A 19,205-nucleotide genomic window follows, 5' to 3' on the forward strand; every position below is an offset into this window, starting at 1 on the left:
GTAGGAATGGGGCCTAAAAGTCACATTGATGGTTTGGAGGAAGTAATTACTGAAGTTAATGCAGAAAAGTCCATAGGAGAAAAATACTCTAAATGAATATCAATGGTACTGAAAGTAGCTGTAGATAATGTTACATGTGTGAGATGATTATGAGTATTTTTTTTCTCTAATGATAAAAATTTTATTTGTGAAGAAGTTCATGAAGTCATTACTAGTTAGTGTTAAAGGGATTGTTGGCTCAACGGTGCTCTGACTTTTTGTCAGCCTGGCTACAGCGCTGAAGAGAAACCTGGGGTTGTTCTTATTTTCTTCAATCAGTGACGAATAGTAAGATGTTCTGGCTTTGCGGAGGGCTTTCTTATAAAGCAGCAAACTATTTCTCCAGGCTAAATGATGATCTTCTAAATTTGTGACACGCCATTTCCTCTCCAGTTTACGAGTTATCTGCTTTAGGCTACATGTTTAAGAATTATACCATGTTAATGTATCTGGTTTTGCTTCCTTGTCTCGTTAGCCCTGATTTGTCCCAGCTGTGTTTCCCTCCTGTCTCCCATTCCCTAATGGCTTCCTCTGTGTATTTAAGCCCTGTGTTTTCTTTGGTCTGTGTCACAATCTCTATTATCCTAAGCCACCCGCCCACCAAGCCGGCGGTGTTCCCAGTTTAGCCAGTATTCTGTTTTTGTCATTCAGTAATAAATCTTTGGTTTAACTCTGCACTTTTGGTCCATCATTCCTCCTATCCTGCCTGCACAAAGCCTAAACATGACACTTTGGAATATAATTTAAAATAGCCAAATTTAAATATAACCAATCAGATTTTTTTTTAATTTATTTATTACTTTTTATTTAGCAAGCTTTAATTTTGATTAAACTGATCGTTTGTAACAATGAAGGTGATAGCATCTCCGTCAGCTCTCATGATGCAACTGCTGTGACAAATTTTGACATAATTATATCAGATTTATTTTACAGTCTATTTTAACTGCTGAATCTTAATGGTTTATCACAGGGTGGGAATTTCAAGCTGCAAACTTTTTCTGTTTTTACAAAACTGTTTTTATACATCACATTTCTAAACAGGTCCATCTTATATACAGATATTTAGTTATTTAATTAGATGATCCCATTGTTGTGCAAAGTCACCACAAAGTTTGACGTGTGCGAGAATAACTTGCTGTGAAAATGATTTTCTACAGAGCTAAGGCTGAAATTGAAAACTTTGTTGCTTCAGAATATACTAATCTAATTATAGTTTTTAAATACAATACAAGTTAAAAGTATAAAATATAATCAACCACGAAGAAAGAATGGTTATTAACCATTCCAAAATAAGAAAAAAACTATGTATACAAGACATATTATTATTGTTTTTAATATTAATAACACAGGCAAGCGAGAGAGAAAAAAAACTCCAATGCTCCTCCTCCTGTTAGTTGTATTAAATAGATCTTCCACCATCATCTCTCCACTCAGTTCTTAGACCACTCAGACAACATGCTGGTGACTCTCTGTGCTCTCATCACTGCTCTAACATGTAAAGAGTCTAAAATATACTGTAGAAAACACTGCTAGATTTAAATGTCAGTGTGTTTCTCTTGACTCCATGTCTTCTTGTTGTTTGCAGGTGTGAGTGGTGTGACGGTGCTGACACAGAAACCTCCTGTTTTATCAGTGAGGAAAGGAGACACAGCCACCATGGACTGTAACCTGGGGACTGTTACTAATGCTGTTGCTGTCTGGCATAAACAGATTCCAGGAGGAAGTCCTCAGCATGTGCTGCGTTTTCATTATAGCTTTAGTTCTCCAGGCTATGGCTCTGGGTTCTCTGCTCCAAAATTCACATCCACTCATCAGTCAACAACCGATTATCGTTTGATCATCAACAATGTGGAGGAGGGAGACTCTGCAGTCTATTACTGTCAGACATGGGACGGCTCTGTTTACAGTGGGGTATCACAGTGATTCACACTGTGACAAAAACCTCCTCACAGATACTTCTGCTTTTTGATGCTCTTTCACATCCTGATAAAAGACACATCCAAGAAACACACTGAAATCCCACCACCTCCAAATACTGTGTTATTTGTTTTGTTTAGTTTTAAAATTAATTTTAATATTCATCATTGAAAATATGAATAAAGCAAGCAGAGGAATATAGAGATATTATTCAGCCAAAACAAGTCAGAAGTGAACTAATACTGTGTATAACTAAAAGTTATCTATAAGTAATAGAAATTTAGTAAACATCAGTCTCAGCTCTTAAATAGTGATGACTATACATCAGGCAGAAATAAATATAAGACGGGAAGAAAACGTGTGATGTGTGAGGATAAGGACATTTGCATTTAAACTACAACTGTTCTGAATTTGTTGAGACTTGTTCTACCTCATGTTCTTATAAACCTTACTGTTTATTCTTTTCACATAAGTCCTGCTCACATTTCAGCTAGAAAGAGATTGGTGTTAACACCTAAAACTGTCAATAATCAGTTACATAATATTTATTCCTTTACAACAATATTTTCGTGAGCAATATGTCATGACAGCCATAAGTGTGTCGGTTGAACATGAGCCAGAAACATTTAATTGATGTTATTTGCATTAGAAATGATTTTTAATCTATGAATGAAAATCATTTTGTTGAATCTCCTCCTCCTTTGGTTTGCCTCTCCTCTGTGTCTTTAAGTGTCAGTATCGCTCACTTCTCACTACAATCCTACTCACATCTCAGCTGAACAGTAAAGATCATTTACACCTGACAACATGCTGTGGACCCTGTGCACTCTCATCACTGCTCTAACATGTAAGATCTTCTGTTTTAGGGTGTATATTTTTGGAGGTAAACTTTTCATTCATGTTTTTGTGTGTGTTTCCTGGCAGATGTTGATGCAGTCATCGTGTTGACCCAAACACCTGCTGTCCACACAGTTTCTTCAGGTCAAGAAGTTGTTCTCAACTGCAACATAGAGAGATATGATAGGAATTCTGTTAGATGGTATAAACAAGTTCCTGGTGAGGCTCCTCAATATGTTCTAAGATTTCATCATTCTGACAGCTCACTAAGCTTTGGAACAGGATTCTCCTCAGACAGGTTCAACTCTAAATCCTCATCAAATATTGATTACCAGTTCATTATCAAGCAAGCAGAAACAGGAGACTCTGCAGTGTATTACTGTCATACATATGATAACTCTGCTTCTGCACACGTATCACAGTGATTCAGGCTGTGACAAAACCTCCTAAGTATTACTTCTGCTTTTAGAAACGCTTTCATATGCAGATAGTATATATATCCAATGAACTAAGTGTAACCCACTATCTTTAGGCTGTGTTTTTAAACACTGGAATGTTGTTGGTGTTTTTTTTTTAATTCATTTTAACCTTGATTATTAAAAGTATAAAAGGAAAAATACATCTCATTCACTAACATTGGCCCAAATTATAATATGTAAAAACACATTAACCAAACTATCCAACATACGGTATTTTATGTCTTGGCAGCCGGGGATCAGTCCGCCAGGGCCTCCGCTCCTGGCCGCCGCCCAGCACACAATGCACCCGACCCCTATGGCGCCTCCTGCGGGTGGTGGGCCTGCGGGAGGATGGGCCCATGTTGGGTGGGGAGAGGGAGGTCTGGGCTTCTCTGCTTAGGCTGCTGCCCCCGCGACCCGGCCTCGGATAAAGCGGATGAAGATGGATGGATGGATGGATGGATGGATGGATGGATGGATGGATGGTATTTTATGTTTTTGCAAGTTATTTTTAAATAATAAAAATTGTAAAGACTACTCTCAGCTCTTTCATGGTTATAATTGTTTAATTGCATTCCAGCTGCAGTAAATGTGACAGTAACCAGATTCTATCTGTCAGACACAGTGTTGGGTAAGTTACTTTAAATTAGTAACTTAGTTACATTACTAGTTACTTCTATCAAAAGTAACTCAGTTACTTCAAGTTACTCGTTACTTTCAGAGTAACGAGTTACTAGGAAAGTAACTTTGGTTTTACTCAGAATTCTCTTGTTAATGTGTTGCTTCCGTAACTGGATACCCAGCAAGATTGCCAGTCTTCTAGCTTGTTTACTTGCCACAATTGCATTGTGCCACCTACCAATAGAAAGGAAAAAATAATGTGCACATTTCCAAAAGAGAAATCCCATGCCAGGACCGTCGTTGACCGCCGCATGATTCTAGCCTACGCCACAGCGTCAGTAGCGCTTTTACATCAAACACAAAACTGCAGTCGTGGTGCTTTTTGACTGTACTCAGAACTCAGAAATTCTGCCTTCTGAATAGGAAGATGTAGGCAACACCAGACTGCAGATGAGCTGCATACAGAGCTGAACTGGGACAAAAAAAATCGTCCCGGCATTTTGACTAGAGACCGCCCACCATTATAGGAAAAATCATAAAGACTTTGAATGAAAACAAACACTGTTGTGACAGTGATGTACACTGTTTTGATGGTATATATTTATCAATCTATCAATCGTTTGTTGTAAGACTCAGATAATTCTTTTTAAAAGCTAGACATTTTAAATGAGAATAAGAAAGAAAAGTATTTCCTTGTGCCCCCTTTCCTGTTAATGCCCCACTGCTGGCAACACTTTGCTAGACCCGCCCCTGCACAGTTACCAGCTGTCAGCTACATAGAAAAGGATCCTGGTGTTATTTGTCTCTCAGAAACAGTTCATAACTTCCTTCAACTCATTCATGTCACCTAAAAGGTAAACCTGTTTCTCCATCACCTGTTCAGCTCTGATGATTCAGTAAGGACATCTCCTGGTTTCATCTTCATGTTTCCTCTCACCACATAACCAAATCGATATCATGACCAGCAGCTTTCACAGCTGTGGCTCCAGCAAACATCAGCTGATACTAGAAATTAATATGAAATAAATTCTAACAACAGCTGATCAAGCTTTAAGCGTGCTGCTGTTGTTTAGCGCTGGATTCCTGTTTCTGGCGCAAAGCGGGTGATAAACAAACAAGAGAGAAAAGACGATCAGCTGATCATTAATCAGTTTCATGATTGAAGTAGAAACAGGAGAGAGAGAGGGAGCGAATGAGAGAAGAAGAGGCAGCTGTGCAGCATAAACACAGAATAACTCCGGCTTTGTGTCTTTTTCATTGTAGCTGAAGTACCGAACAAACTGTTCATTTTCACCTCAATACGAAATATAATATTTTCTCTGAATATGAGACGAATACGATTCTGTTTTTTATCAGATGGTTGGCAACTCTAATAATTAACCGTATGAACAAAATAAAGTTCAACATCAGTAACATAGCACCCACACAGCTGTATAGAAACTCCGTCATGCTAGCTAGCACGCAGTATGAAAAAGTCAGCATAACGAAAATAAACTGCACCTAAACTTGGTTTATATCTGACTGATAGACTGCAGGTCATAACTTCCTACCTGAAGTTCAGTTCACCTGAGACTCGGACCGGCGGCCGCTTCAGGTCTCTCCTCTTGCCTCCCTTTTCCTTCATCCACCTGCTTGCCTCCACCATTTGCTAATGTTATTGACTCTGTGGAAGCTCCCCGATAGCCACCACACAAAGTAATCTAATAACGAGCCTATCTATATCCCAGTAACGAGTAACGCGTTTCTGGTTTTGGCATAATAACTAGTTACCGTGCTCGTTACCACAATAATAACGTAGTTACTGTAACGCTGCTACTTAATAACGCGTTAGTCCCAACACTGGTCAGACAGAACGAATCAATAGAAATATACACTGGATTAATCAAAACACATTTTTAAATGGAGAAGCAAATTCTCATTTCATATAGAGATGTGTTTATGATGTTTGTCTTAATTGTACACACATTTATATTTAATGTGTACATGTTCTGATTTTGACATGGTTACATATATAAATGTTGATGTTTTTGCTTTTGAAACTGTAATAACAATTTTTTTTAGCCTTTCTAGTTGGTTTTCCCTCATTTCCCTCATTAACAAGAAACTTGTGTTGCTGAAGTGTGCCAAGAACAAAGGTGCTGCTAAGAAAGATATCCATCTCTATCTGGGTGTTTATAATAGTTCAGACAGATTTAGTACCATATAATGAACCTTCATGTTAGATGTTTATAAGCCAGAAAGAAAATCTAGAAAATTGAAGACAAGAACACTAGAGATTTCATTCTTTTACCTTTTTTCAATAACATTTATGTAAGTCAGGTCTTTAAAATATGACCATGAACTAGTAACACTGAAGGTGTGATTTACTACACTAAGTGTAAATACAGTTGAGATTGAAATAACTCCATTATAGATACAGAGAGACTTCACTAAAACATAATTAGGTCACACATTATTATAATTACACATTAGTAAGCATTAGTAAGGTACTGGCAAAAATATTAGTCATTTACCAGTCAAAAGTTTTAGAACACCCCAATTTTTCCAGGTATTTATTGCAATTTAAGTCACTCAAGTCCAATGAATTGCTTGAAATGGTAGTGGTGAACTGCTAGAGGTTAAAAAAGGTAAGGTTACCCAAAACTGAAAATAATGTAAATTTCAGAACTATACAAAAAGGCAAAGGCACAGGAAACACAGCAATGGGTCAGTGGAGGTTGAGCAAGTTTTGAAAGTTGGTGCTACTAATTCCTACAGGTGTTCCAACCTTTCTGAATTACTTACAACCAGTGTTGGGAAGGTTACTTTTAAAATGTGTTCCACTATAGATTACAGAATATATGGCCCAAAATGTATTTTGTAACGTATTCTGTTACGTTACTCAATGAGAGTAAAGTATTCTGAATACTTTGGATCACTTATTATATTATCATATTATCATGATGTTTACAACTACATGAATGTACTATTGCTGTGTGATATATTACTATTACTGAAGGTGACTCACCATTTTTGCAGCACCCTCGTGATAGAAAACTATTCACAGTATCTAAAACAGGTCCATGGGACCTCTGGCTAATACGTTGGGTTCCGTTTCGGGCTCGTAGCTGAAAACTAGCTTTACTTTGTTCTCTGCGTCAACTTTGCTAGCGAGAGACAGAAAGAGGTGTTGTTGTCTAATGGAACTTATTATTTCGGAGAAAACATGAACATGGTGTACAGTTGAGTCTTAATAGCTTAATTACAACTGGGCTCGTCAGGTTCTCTTTTTGGCTGCTGTGGTTATTATTGTATTTTCATGCTTCCATCTCCCATCTATGGAAGGCTGTTTCTGTCACCAAAAAAAAAAAAAAAGTATCCATAAGTCGAAATTTTGAGTTATAGTTCTTGAAATTTCCACTTATTAACTCAAAATTTTGAATCAGAATCGGAAAGACTTTATTTATCCCCAAGGGGCAATTAACATATCACAGAGCAGCATAACGTTGAAGATAAGGACAATAAGAACAGGCAATAAGAGTGAGATAATAAATACACAGAATATACAGTATATACAGTTTTAAAATTACACAGTTTTAAAATAAAGTGACTGAAAGGTGAATAAATAACTGTAAGTGACTAAAAGTGAATAAAGTGTCGGTAGTTTAAAAAGAGTGTAGAGTAGTTTATGTTTCTTGTGTGGGAAATGGTCTTATCTGCTGGAGTTAAAAAGCAGAGTGGCTTTGGGGACCAAGGTGGCCAGTAGCGGTTTTAGATACGGGCGACACGGGCGGTTGCCCGGGGCGGCATCGTGATGGGGGGCGGCATCACGGGCATCGCCAAAAAAAGAAAAAAAATGCTCAGACTTTATGCTCATGCCCCACGGCAGCCAGCGCATATTGGGAATGGCATAGGCACCGATCGGTTTTCTATCGCCCATTTGCTGGGAGTAAGCGCGCCCTCCGTTTGCGAGGTGCGCCTGCTGCTTGCGGCGCAGAGAGGAGAGGGCGGGGCGGCGGGGGATTGTCTGGCTGACTGGAGCAGCATCTAATAACCAACTAGCAAAATAAAACAAAATAAAAACAAACCAACAAACACGAAAACACCAGACATCATTATACAGACTTATAATTTGCACCGATGTTTTTTCAAAATTTATATGCGAAAAGTGAGCGAGAGCCCCTTGGTGCGCCTGCTCGCTGCTGAAGTCAAAGTAAACTTTATTGTCATCTCCGCTACATACAGTCCAGTATATAGAGAGACGAGACGACGAGGCTCCAGTTACAGCAGTGCAAGTAAACAAACAATAAATATAAGAAGAGTAAGAAAATAAATATACACTTTAGGACTAGGGGTAAAGGGATCAATGACAATTCAAAATTTACAGTTTGATGATTTAAAGTCTCACACACAACCAGTCGAAAGGGGAGGGGCCGGCTGCTTCCAAATCGAGCACATTTCATTCCTAATGTTGTAAATCCAAGTCTATTATGTATTCATGATTTGAATCCTGGGTTGTGTGAAATCCCAGAAATAAACCCTAGACAAAGTGAATCTGTGAACTAAGGTATAGGTCTGTTAGGTTATGTTGTGGTGATCCTTGGGTTGAGGGATGGGTGCAAAATTAAAACCAATGGAAGATGGACAAGAAAAGTTCAAAGCCATCAGGTGCTCAGTTTAGAAAAAAATAGAAAAGAAGAGGAGCAAAAGATACAGGTAAGCAGATGTGTCATTGGATAATGGCAGGTCATCCTGAAACAGTCAGAATCAGAATACTTTATTAATACTTTACTAAGGAAATAATGTGGGTTACAGTTGCTCCAAGAAGAAATGGTAAAGATAGCAACACTAACAGATTAAACTCCAAACAATACATTATGTTACAGATTTTAATATTAATTAGTCATTGTCAGGTGTTGATTTGTCCTGTTCTCATTGTATGAAGAATTATGATGGCTGTTTGGTAGCCGTTTGCATACTATGCATACTCTCTCTCTTCATGTGTGTGTGGACAACAGTTTTATGTTAATGTACGATCCTTAATATCTTTTGTTGTGTGTGTGTGTGTGTGGGGGGCGCCAGAGGGAGTGTTCGCCCAGGGCGCCAAACAGGCTAGGACCGCCACTGAAGGTGGCTCTCCTCCTCTCAGTCCTGCAGGAAATGCAGCGACGGCGCCCAGAGGAGAGCCATTGAAAATACTTTGAGAAAAGTAACTCGAAATTTCGAGTTAGCTCTGCCAATCAGTAATCTACATGTCATGGTTCTGGGTTTCAGTTTTTATATTTTGGTATTTTTCTGTGTTATGATTCTTTAAGTTGTTCTGTTTTGATTATTATTCTAGGTTTAGTTTAGTGTCAAGTTTGCATCTTTGTGATTTGTTTCTTGTTTCCTGTTTTATTTTATTAGTCCCAGTCCTATGTCAGTGTATTCAATTTTATTTCCCCCTGTCCCTTTAGCCCTAATTTCTCCCAGCTGTGTCTCCCTCCTGTTTCCTATTCCTGATTACTCCACTGTGTGTATAAGCCCTGTGTTTTCCGTTGCTCTCTGTTGTGTCATTAATGTCTGCTACCCTGTACGCACTGTGTGTTTGTCATGTTCCAGCTCCTTTGTTCTGAGTTTTGTTTTGTTTTGCTTTTGTGAGTTTTATTTTATGACAAGGTTTTAAGATAAGATAAGATAACCTTTATTAGTCCCACATGTGGGAAATTTGTTTTGTCACAGCAGGAAGTGGACAGTGCAAAAGTTATGAACCCAAAATTAGAATAAAATAAAATAAGAATAAATACAGTACACAACTGTACAGAACAGAATAAAATAAAATACTATATACAGTAGAATAAAATAAAAAAATATACAATAAGATAAAAATAGAATACAAATGCTATATACAACTGAGTAAAAATACAACGATGCCAGGAAGATTATTGCACTTAGTGTTATTGCACATGTGTGTGTTTGATCAGTTAAAGTCTTTGTTGTGGAGTCTGACAGCAGTGGGGAGGAAAGACTGCGAAATCTCTCCGTCCCACACCGTGGTGTGCCGCAGTCTCCCACTGAAGGAGCTGCTCAGTGCTGTCACAGTCTCATGCATGGGGTGGGAGATGTTGTCCATCAGGGATGACAGCTTAGCCACCATTCTCCTGTCACCACCACCTCCACTGGGTCCAGAGGGCATCCTAGAACAGAGTTGCCCTTCGGATCAGCCGAAGGGCTGATCTTTTTCGAGCAATAAAAGCTGCGTTGTTGTCGTTGAGAGTCCTGCATTTTGGGTCATTTTTCCTGCCTGCTGCACAGAACGTATCATGACACTATTTGACAGACGTAATTTTCTTGTTACCCAGAAGAATATGGCGCAGAGGAATGCGGACTCAAAACCGGATTGCAACAAATTGGCGCTTTCGAGAGTACGTTTGCTGATAGTAATGCCATGTGATTCAGCCAATAACACACAAACTTCTGCAACAGTTTTGGGAAGAACTTTCTGAAGAATATTGGATTTGTATTGCAGAAATAATGTCACGAGTGTGTTCAGCTATTATATCTGCCAAAGGTGGCTGCTTTGATGAGTCAAAAGTTTAGAATACATTTTGGCCTATAAATTGATTCCATGAGTTCTTTTTAACTCCAAATGCTTATTTGTACTAAGCTTTCATTTTAGAGTGCAATGGGACATTAAACTGCATAATCTTCAATATAAAACTGGAAAATGGACAAGTTCTAAAACTTTTGACTGGTAGTTTATGTATATGCATTTGTTATCCTTTGAAATTCATTATTAATAAACATTTTAAAATAGCGAGTTGTCAGCCTCCTGCTTTGGAGTCCTTAAATTGTTGCCGCACTTGACTATTACAGTTTCTATAGTCTTGCATGAAGTACCAAGACAGAATTTGGGAACGATTAATGGCTGAAGGTATCATTAACCCTTTAAAGCTGGTCGGAGCGGGCATGCTTCGTTTTGCCTAACTATTTTTAAATCCCTGTAGATCCGGAACCACGTAAGCGAGGGCAATAAATGTTTTTTGCATATGAAACCGAGTTGTACTTACATCTTATGCCATCAGCTTGTCCTAGGTCATGGTTTCCTTCCACATATAGCTTTGCAAAAATTGCATAAAAGTACTTGCAGGAACAAAACATAATATTCCAGAAACACGCTTTGCCAATCCGATCATCTGTTCATAACACTTCCTACATTGAAATACGAACTATCGTATGTCTCTTGTTTGCTTCATCAGACTTCCGGTTGAGTGAACACTGGCGCGACTTGCTGCCGCTAGTCACCGTATCTTTTTATCTTTTAATCTTTTATTTATATATTCTTTGATACATCTTAACAAATTTTAAACCTTGTCTTCTGCTGATACTACTGGCGATCCAGCGAATTTTGCAAGTGCCTGAGTTTCTTTGGGTCTAGTTCATCTGCCTGTTTGTTTTGGCCGTTGTCTCCCTCGGATCCGTACACCTGACTGTTTGGCCTACCTGACTGTGCATGATGTGGTCTGGCAGGTTCTGCATCTTGCTCTGTGGGTCTGGATTTTATGTCATTGGCTTACCGACCTAGTGCTGGATTTCACCAATACTCAGCTGACGAGCTTCTCCGTCTCCGCTTTCACCTGGCTTCTCCACCGCCAGCTGCGCTTCATCTCCACACAGACATCGCCTTCCTCCCTCGCCGAAAGTACATTCACCGAGGCTCGCCGAATTTTCACCATGACGACTCGAAGCCAATACAGACCCTCTGGTCCACTTCTCGCCGTCCTCCACGGAACTCCGACAGGGCTGCTGATCACAGTGTTTTAGCCAGCCTGCCCAGGTCGGCTAACACCCTGACCAGTCTGACAACACGGTTGTCAACTTCGCCTCCTTAACATCCGCCGCGCTTACGAGCAAGGGTCATCAAATTCGGGATCTACTCACAGATCGTAAGTTTGACTTTTTCTGTTTGACCGAGACGTGGCAACAGCCCAATGACTTTTCGCCGCTCAATGACTCCCCCCCCTCCCGGGTTTGTTTACACCTGCCAACCTCGTAAGTCCGGCCGTGGTGGAGGTCTCGCGGTAATCTATCGCGAGAAGTGGAAAGTCACGCCGTTGTCTGCACCTGTCTACAGTTCCTTTGAATCCATTGTTTGTCAACTGTCAGGACCTGTTCCAACTGTCATAACTGTTATTTACCGCCCTCCAAAGTCTAATTCTGTCTTCATAAGTGACTTTGCTGATCTGCTGACTCACATAGCTACTGTTTCCCCTAATATAATACGCCTGGGAGACTTTAATATTCATATGGATAACAGTGATCATCCTCTCACCAAAGACCTCTCATCCTGCCTCGATAGTTTTGGCTTTAAACAACACATAAACTTTCCTACTCATACTAAGGGCCATACTTTGGACCTAGTTTGTTGCTCTGGACTTACTCCTTTTAACTGCAAAGCTGATGAACTGCTCATTTCTGACCACTTGCTTCTTTCTTTCAGTGTCAAAATGACCTTTTCTATAACCAAGAACCTTCGTACCATTTCTTTTCGGAATATTAAGAAAATCAATCCTGATACTCTTTCTTTTGCTTTCTCTAGTCATTTGCATTTTCATAACCTGCTCACCCAAGAGGACTTAGTTTCCTATTATAACTCTAGTCTCAATAGTATCCTAAACTCTGTTGCCCCACTCAAAACCAAATCTGTATCATTCTCTCAGTCAGCACCCTGGTTCACAGCTGAACTCAGGCTCCTGAAAGCAAAAGGATGACGACTTGAACGCCTTTATAAGAAAACTGGTCTGAATATCCACAAGGAAATGTTTAATAATCATATTATGTATTATAAGGAGTGTATTAATCAAACAAAATCTGCTTACTACTCCACCATTATCTGTTCAAAAGATGACTCAACCAAGATATTGTTTTCACTGTTCAACTCTTCTTTCAGGTCACCAGATTTTTTTACCTACTCACCTTTACTCGTCTTCTTTCTGTGATTCTTTAATGTTATTTTTCATTGAGAAAATTCACAAAATACACCAAGACCTGGTTTCCGATGTTCCATTTAGCTCCTACTGTGTAATTCCTCTCCCATCACACTGTTTTTCTGCTTTCCAGCTCCCCTCGGTTACTGATATTTCAGATTTCATCTGTAAGTCAAAACCTTCTACTTGTCAGCTAGACCCCATTCCTACAGTTTTGGTTAAGGCATGTCTACCTTCTTTGCTTCCCCTCATATCTTCTATCATCTGCTCTTCACTTACCACTGGAACTGTTCCTGCTTCCCTCAAAATTGCCACCATCACCCCAATATTAAAAAAAAAACTGGTTTAGATCCCAATAATTTTGAGAATTTTCGGCCTATTTCCAATCTACCATTCCTTTCAAAAATTCTTGAGAAAATAGTTGCCACACAACTCCACTCACATTTAACTAATAATAATCTGTATGAACAGTTCCAGTCTGCTTTTCGCCCCTCCCATAGCACTGAAACAGCACTTATAAAAATAACCAATGATCTTCTTATGGCAGCTGACTCCGGTTTACTTTCCATTCTTATCCTCCTCGATCTGAGCGCTGCCTTCGACACTATTTCTCACTCTATTCTTCTCAGTAGGCTAGCCTCCATCGGTCTCTCCCATACTCCACTAGCCTGGTTTAAATCAATGCTATCTGATTGCACTCAGTTCATTCAACTCAAATCCTTTACTTCTCAGCCCTTTCCTCTGACCACTGGTGTGCCCCAGGGATCTGTCCTGGGGCCCCTTCTTTTCATTATCTACCTTCTACCGCTTGGACATATTTTCTGTAAATACAATATTCACTTTCACTGTTATGCCGATGACATCCAGCTTTATCTGTCCACTAAACCTGATTCTGCTCTTCCCCCATCCTCCCTCACCCTCTGCTTAGCTGAACTAAATTCATGGTTCTCTTCTAATTTTCTTAAACTTAATAGTAATAAATCCGAGCTCCTCTTAGTAGGCACTAAATCAACATTATCCAGAACCAACAGTTTCTCTATTATTATCAATAACTCGCTTGGTCTCTATTTCTTCCTCTGTGAAAAGTCTGGGTGTCATCCTCGACAGTACTCTATCTTTCAATTCACACATTAATAATGTCACTCGGTCTGCATATTTTCAATTGCGCAACATTAATCGTCTCCGTCCTTTTCTCACCTCACACGCCACTGCCATTCTTGTCCATAGCCTTGTTACTTCCCGGATTGATTATTGTAATTCACTCCTTTTTGGTCTTACTCAAAAATCCATCCACAAGCTTCAACGCATCCAGAATTCTGCTGCCCGTATCATCACCAGGACCCCTTCTAGCCACCACATCACTCCTGTTCTGCAGCAGCTTCATTGGCTCCCGGTCAAGCATCGTATCAATTTCAAAATACTCTTGTACGCATTTAAAGCTATTCATCATCTCTCTCCTCCATATCTCTCTGATCTGGTTAACATCACCGACCCATCTCGTTGCCTCAGATCTTCTTCTTTCCTTTCACTCTCCGTCCCCCCTCCCCGCCTTGTCACCATGGGGAGCAAGGCTTTCAGCTGCTCTGCTCCTCGACTCTGGAATTCCCTACCTCCTGATTTGAGAAATATCTCTACCTTCTCTCTCTTTAAGTCCCAACTCAAAACCCACTTGTTCAAAATAGCTTATCCCACATAACCTCTCCGTTCGGCTATTTTAAATTTGTTCATGTTTTATGATTGTGTAAACTCTTTGCTTTTATGTTGCTTTTTACTCTACTGTGTACAGCGGCCTTGAGTGTTTTGAAAGGTGCTTTCAAATAAAATGTATTATTATTATTATTATTATTATGTCCGCCATTACCTGCCTGAAACCGGAAGTGATGTTATTTTTGCTGAAAAAATAGTTTTTTACTTGTAGGCCTTATAAGCCTATGCTCGTGTTTTTAAAAGTCATGTTTGACTTTGCCTCCTTTGTCACCGATTCTGTTCATAATTTTTATGGACAGGATTTCTAGGCGCAGCCAAGTGGCAGAGGGCTTTCACTTCGGTGGCCTCAGAATCTCATCTCTGCTTTTCGCGGATGATGTGGTCCTGTTGGCTTCATCGGGTGAAGGCCTCCAGCTCGCGCTGGAACATTTCGCAGCCGAGTGTGAAGCAGCGAGAATGAGGATCAGCACCTCCAAATCTGAGGCCATGGTTCTCAGCCGGAAAAGAATGGAGTGCCCACTCCGGGTCGGGGATGAGTTCCTGCCCCAAGTGGAGGAGTTCAAGTATCTCGGGGTCTTGTTAGCGAGTGATGGGAGAAGGGAGCCGGAGATCGACAGACGGATTGGTACTGCGGCCGCAGTAATGTGGACGCTGCAACGGTCCGTTGTGGTGAAGAGGGAGCTGAGTGTAAAAGTGAAGCTCTCAATTTACCGGTCGATCTACGTCCTTACCCTCACCCTATGGCCACGAGCTGTGGGTAGTGAGCAAAAGAACGAGATCGCGGATACAAGCGGCGGAAATTAGCTTCCTCCGAAGGGTGGCTGGCCTCTCCCTTAGAGATAGGGTGAGAATTTCAGCCATCCGGGAGGGGCTCAGAGTAGAGCCACTGCTCCTCCACATCAAAAGGAGCCAGTTGAGGTGGTTCGGGCATCTGACAAGGATGCCTCATGGGTGCCTCCTGGGTGAAGTGTTCCGGGCACGTCCCACTGGGAGGAGGCCCCGGGGCAGACCCAGGACACGCTGGAGAAATTATATCTCTCGGCTGGCCTGAGAACGCCTTGGTGTTCCCCTGGATAAGCTGGAGGAGGTGGCTGGGGAGAGGGAGGTCTGGGCTTCTCCGCTTAGGCTGCTGCCCCCGCATCCTTCATCCATCACAGCTGATTTAAATGGCTAAATTACCTTCTCAACATGTCTTGAAGTTCTCCAGAGGCCTGGTAATGAGCTAATCATTTGTTTCAGGTGTGCTGATCCAGGGTGAGATCTAAAACTTGCAGGACACCGGCCCTCAAGGCCTGGAGTTCGACACCCCTGTCTTAAAGGGTTAAGGAATTTTTAATCATTAAAAAGTATATTGGAAAACATTATATCATTGTTGTGAAATATAAGCAGACTGATGAGGCGCATGATATATTGACAGTGAAAGTTGGCCTAAACAGGATGTTTCAGTACCTCGCCCCTCATCAGTGACAGTCAGGAGGTTTTTGTACAGCCATGTATACAAACTGAATCACTGTGGTATTCGGACAAGGCACCAAGCTGATTGTGACAAGTAAGTGCTGTTTTAATTGATCCTGAAACATTAGAAAATTTCCGATAGTTTACTGAAAAGTTCTTAATTTAATATTTTTATTGTTTATAATCTTTTTTATATATTTATAGTATCTGATGCAGAGCCAACTCGTATTTTATACGTTAGACATGATTATGAGTTGTATTAAAATCAAGAAATGTTTTCAATCAATTTAAAAAAATGTTTACTGAAAATGTGAAAATGTTGGCAATCAATCTTGTTATTTTCAAAGCATTTTAATTTTTAAAGTATGCATAAGTCTATGTTGTCTTTTCTCATTAAGAGTTTTACCTAATTTAAACATTAATTTAAAGTACAAAATTTAAAAATATCTGGCTTTAAACCTGTCACCTTTGAAATTGAAGGGAATGACTTGCATTGTATAGCATATGATTGCTTGACATATCCTCCAGAATTAAATTAAATTCTCTTTAATGTAAAATTAGGGCTTGATTTAGTTGTTTTATTTTTTTGACAGTTTTTAAAATCAGTTGAAAATGTGTGATTACCTGTTTATTTATTTGTTTTTACAGATAAACTGTTTATATTGTTTGATTTTTACGGAATTTATCTTTATTCTGTATTAAACTTGTTGATTTTTTTTCCACCACTTCTATTTTTCCTGAACATCTTTCATCTTTCATGTATTTTCAGGCTCCAGCCTTCCTCCTCCTGTCCTGACAGTCTTCCCTCCGTCCAGTGCTGAGCTCCAGTCCAACACAGCTTCTCTGATCTGTCTGTCCAGTCAGTCTGTGTCTTTTGCAGATGTGAGCTGGTTGGCTGGTGGGGGTCCAGTGAGCAGCGGGATCTCTACCAGCACTGCTGTTCAGAGACCAGACCAGACTTACCAAATCAGCAGCTCTCTGACCATCCAGACATCAGACTGGAACATGGATAAGGTTTATACATGTAAAGTGTCTTTGGGCTCGCAGACTTCAGAGAAAACCATCAAGAAGTCAGAATGTCCCACTGAATAGTCGAGGACCAGAATTTTAAAGCATTTAAATTCAGCTTTTTTTTACTATTTGCGCTGTTTGCTTATTGCAAAGCTGATATTTTAGAAATCAGAATAAAGCAAAAGGTTCACATCATTTGTTCATTTCCATTTTCATGAACAGATATTTGCAGTTGTTATGGATTAAATCAATAAAAGCATCGGTTTAAAAATCACTGTTTCCTTGTTCTAAAATAAAAAGAATTCTTTCACTGTTTCACTCAGGGGCACACAGAGGAAAACGATCCATTTATAAGCACATCATTTTTAAAATGTTTTTTTCATAATTAAAACATAAAGACATTCTGAAATGCATGCTGTGAGGTATTTGTACACCAAAGAGCATCACTTCATAATTTTACCTGAGTACAGAGAGTAAAAGTGTCACTGGTTCGAAATGTTGGTTCGAGAATTGCAAGTAAATCTTCACACTCAGTTAGTGATGCGTCAATTCTCAACTCCTCCCTCTCTTCCTGCCCAGTATGCACCTGCAGGTCTCAGCATTTTATTTATACTATTTATTTAACTACACATGCAAATTAAGATTACCAGCTCTCTGTAAAATAAAATGAGAGCTGCTTACTGGAAATGTTTTATTACCAAAATCTGGTTATTCAGAAACAGTCAGCTGAATACTCTTTCATTGGTACAAACTTACCTTTATGAATTGTTTAAAAGACTAAAGAGAGTCCATTGCTGTGCTTTTTCTTCTCACTTTTCTTCCTGACCTTTGTGCTGCTGTAACAAGTGAATCTCCCAAGTTTAGTAATAATAAAGCCCATGTCTATTTATATCTGTCTGACTTAACTTATATAACCTGACCCACTGCCATATGCAGGTTTGCTTTTGTCATTATTATATGTATTTTTTCAGGACTTTAATGGTTTCTTTTTACTGTTGCATCTTATTGCTTTTCTCTATGTGGGCAATTCAAACACAAAGCTGTTTATTATTTCCTTTTCTTTTAAAAGTCACCATCAACTGTCTTTTAGACATCACATAAATCCTTTGGGGTTGTGTGAGGAAGGACATCCAGCATGAAAGTCTGCCAAGTCTAAAAGCACAGCTCATAGTCACGGCCACACCTTGTGATTTCAGTAGCGGCCAAAAGCACTATTGATTTAAAAGCAACAAATGCATTCTTCATTTTCTGACATTTGATTTGATGATTGTTGCATGTCACCCAGTGGTTTGATAATTAAAAAAGAAAAGTAAGAAAAGTGGCTCAAAAGTTGCTCATTAACTTTAATATACAAGGATGATCTACAGAAAGCTGAAGGTGAATTTCCGCACTTGTGACATCTCTTGTTGATGAACTTCAGAATGCTTTTTTTAAATCTGAAATTTTCTCCTTTGCTTTCTTTTTTTTAACTTTTCATTTTCTTTAAACATCATGAGGGAGGACACAGCAAAGAAGTAAGACAAGCTGAGGAAATAAATACACAAGCTTCTTCATGTATGTGTCGCCCACTTAGAATGCCAATCATCCTCAACTGTTTTAATCTACTTTGTGTTATAACCTTTTTGTTTCTGAAGGCCTTGGTATAATTTACAGATAATTTCCCCATCAATCAGTTTGTAATCATGTCTACCTATACTTTAAACAAAAGCACCAGAACAAACACACATTATTCACACATTAAACCTCACATCATCACTGTTGGAGTCAAATTGTTAAATATCGTCATTGTGTTACTTAAATTTGTCTTAGTTCAAACTGTAGGATCAAAGACACATGCATACACGTGCACACACATACACACACAGTACCTTATCTTTTATAACTATAGGGGAGGTTTACAATGGGTGGTACTTGTGTTCTGACTGCTTCTAATTTTGGAGAAACTGTGTAATTGCAAGAAAGCAGTCCTACATATTTGTTATACATACACAACAATGCCTCCTGTAGCTAAGGAGGTAGATCAGGTCAGCTACTGATCAGAAGATTGGTGGTTTGATCCCTGTCTGCTCGAGTCGTAATGTCAAATATTCTTGAGCAAGATACTACTCCCTGCTTTATTTTAGCCTTATGTATTATCCAGGCTTAAAGTCAAAAAAAATATTTTCAGAGTATGAGGCCTGTCAAACAGCATTGTTATATGAAAATAAATGATTTA

General features: G+C 39.4%; 1 protein-coding gene across 2 annotated transcripts; it reads left to right on the plus strand.

The window, feature by feature from the left end:
• The first annotated feature begins 1,487 nt into the window (after positions 1 to 1,487).
• Positions 1,488 to 17,109, plus strand: LOC116334865 (immunoglobulin lambda-1 light chain-like). 2 transcript variants are annotated; one of them, XM_039610823.1, is made up of 4 exons: positions 1,488 to 1,534; positions 1,625 to 1,950; positions 16,040 to 16,073; positions 16,749 to 17,109. In XM_039610823.1, the coding sequence occupies exons 1-4, from the start codon at positions 1,495 to 1,497 to the stop codon at positions 17,069 to 17,071; spliced, it is 723 nt and encodes a 240-aa protein (XP_039466757.1). In that variant the 5' UTR covers positions 1,488 to 1,494; the 3' UTR covers positions 17,072 to 17,109. The 2 variants fall into 2 exon arrangements, with proteins under 2 accessions (XP_039466757.1, XP_039466758.1); XM_039610824.1 differs by lacking the exons at positions 1,488 to 1,534; positions 1,625 to 1,950 and adding exons at positions 2,715 to 2,803; positions 2,881 to 3,206.
• The last annotated feature ends 2,096 nt before the right edge of the window (positions 17,110 to 19,205 follow it).

This window comes from Oreochromis aureus, linkage group 4, assembly GCF_013358895.1.
Source record: "Oreochromis aureus strain Israel breed Guangdong linkage group 4, ZZ_aureus, whole genome shotgun sequence".
Lineage (NCBI taxonomy): Eukaryota > Metazoa > Chordata > Actinopteri > Cichliformes > Cichlidae > Oreochromis > Oreochromis aureus.

Excerpts from the sequence above, each read along its gene's own strand:
- LOC116334865 (XM_039610823.1), top strand. The coding sequence starts at position 1,495 with ATGCTGGTGACTCTCTGTGCTCTCATCACTGCTCTAACAT. Across the intron at positions 1,535-1,624 it reads TCTCATCACTGCTCTAACAT|GTGTGAGTGGTGTGACGGTG; the intron begins GTAAAGAGTCTA and ends TGTTGTTTGCAG. Across the intron at positions 16,074-16,748 it reads CACCAAGCTGATTGTGACAA|GCTCCAGCCTTCCTCCTCCT; the intron begins GTAAGTGCTGTT and ends ATGTATTTTCAG.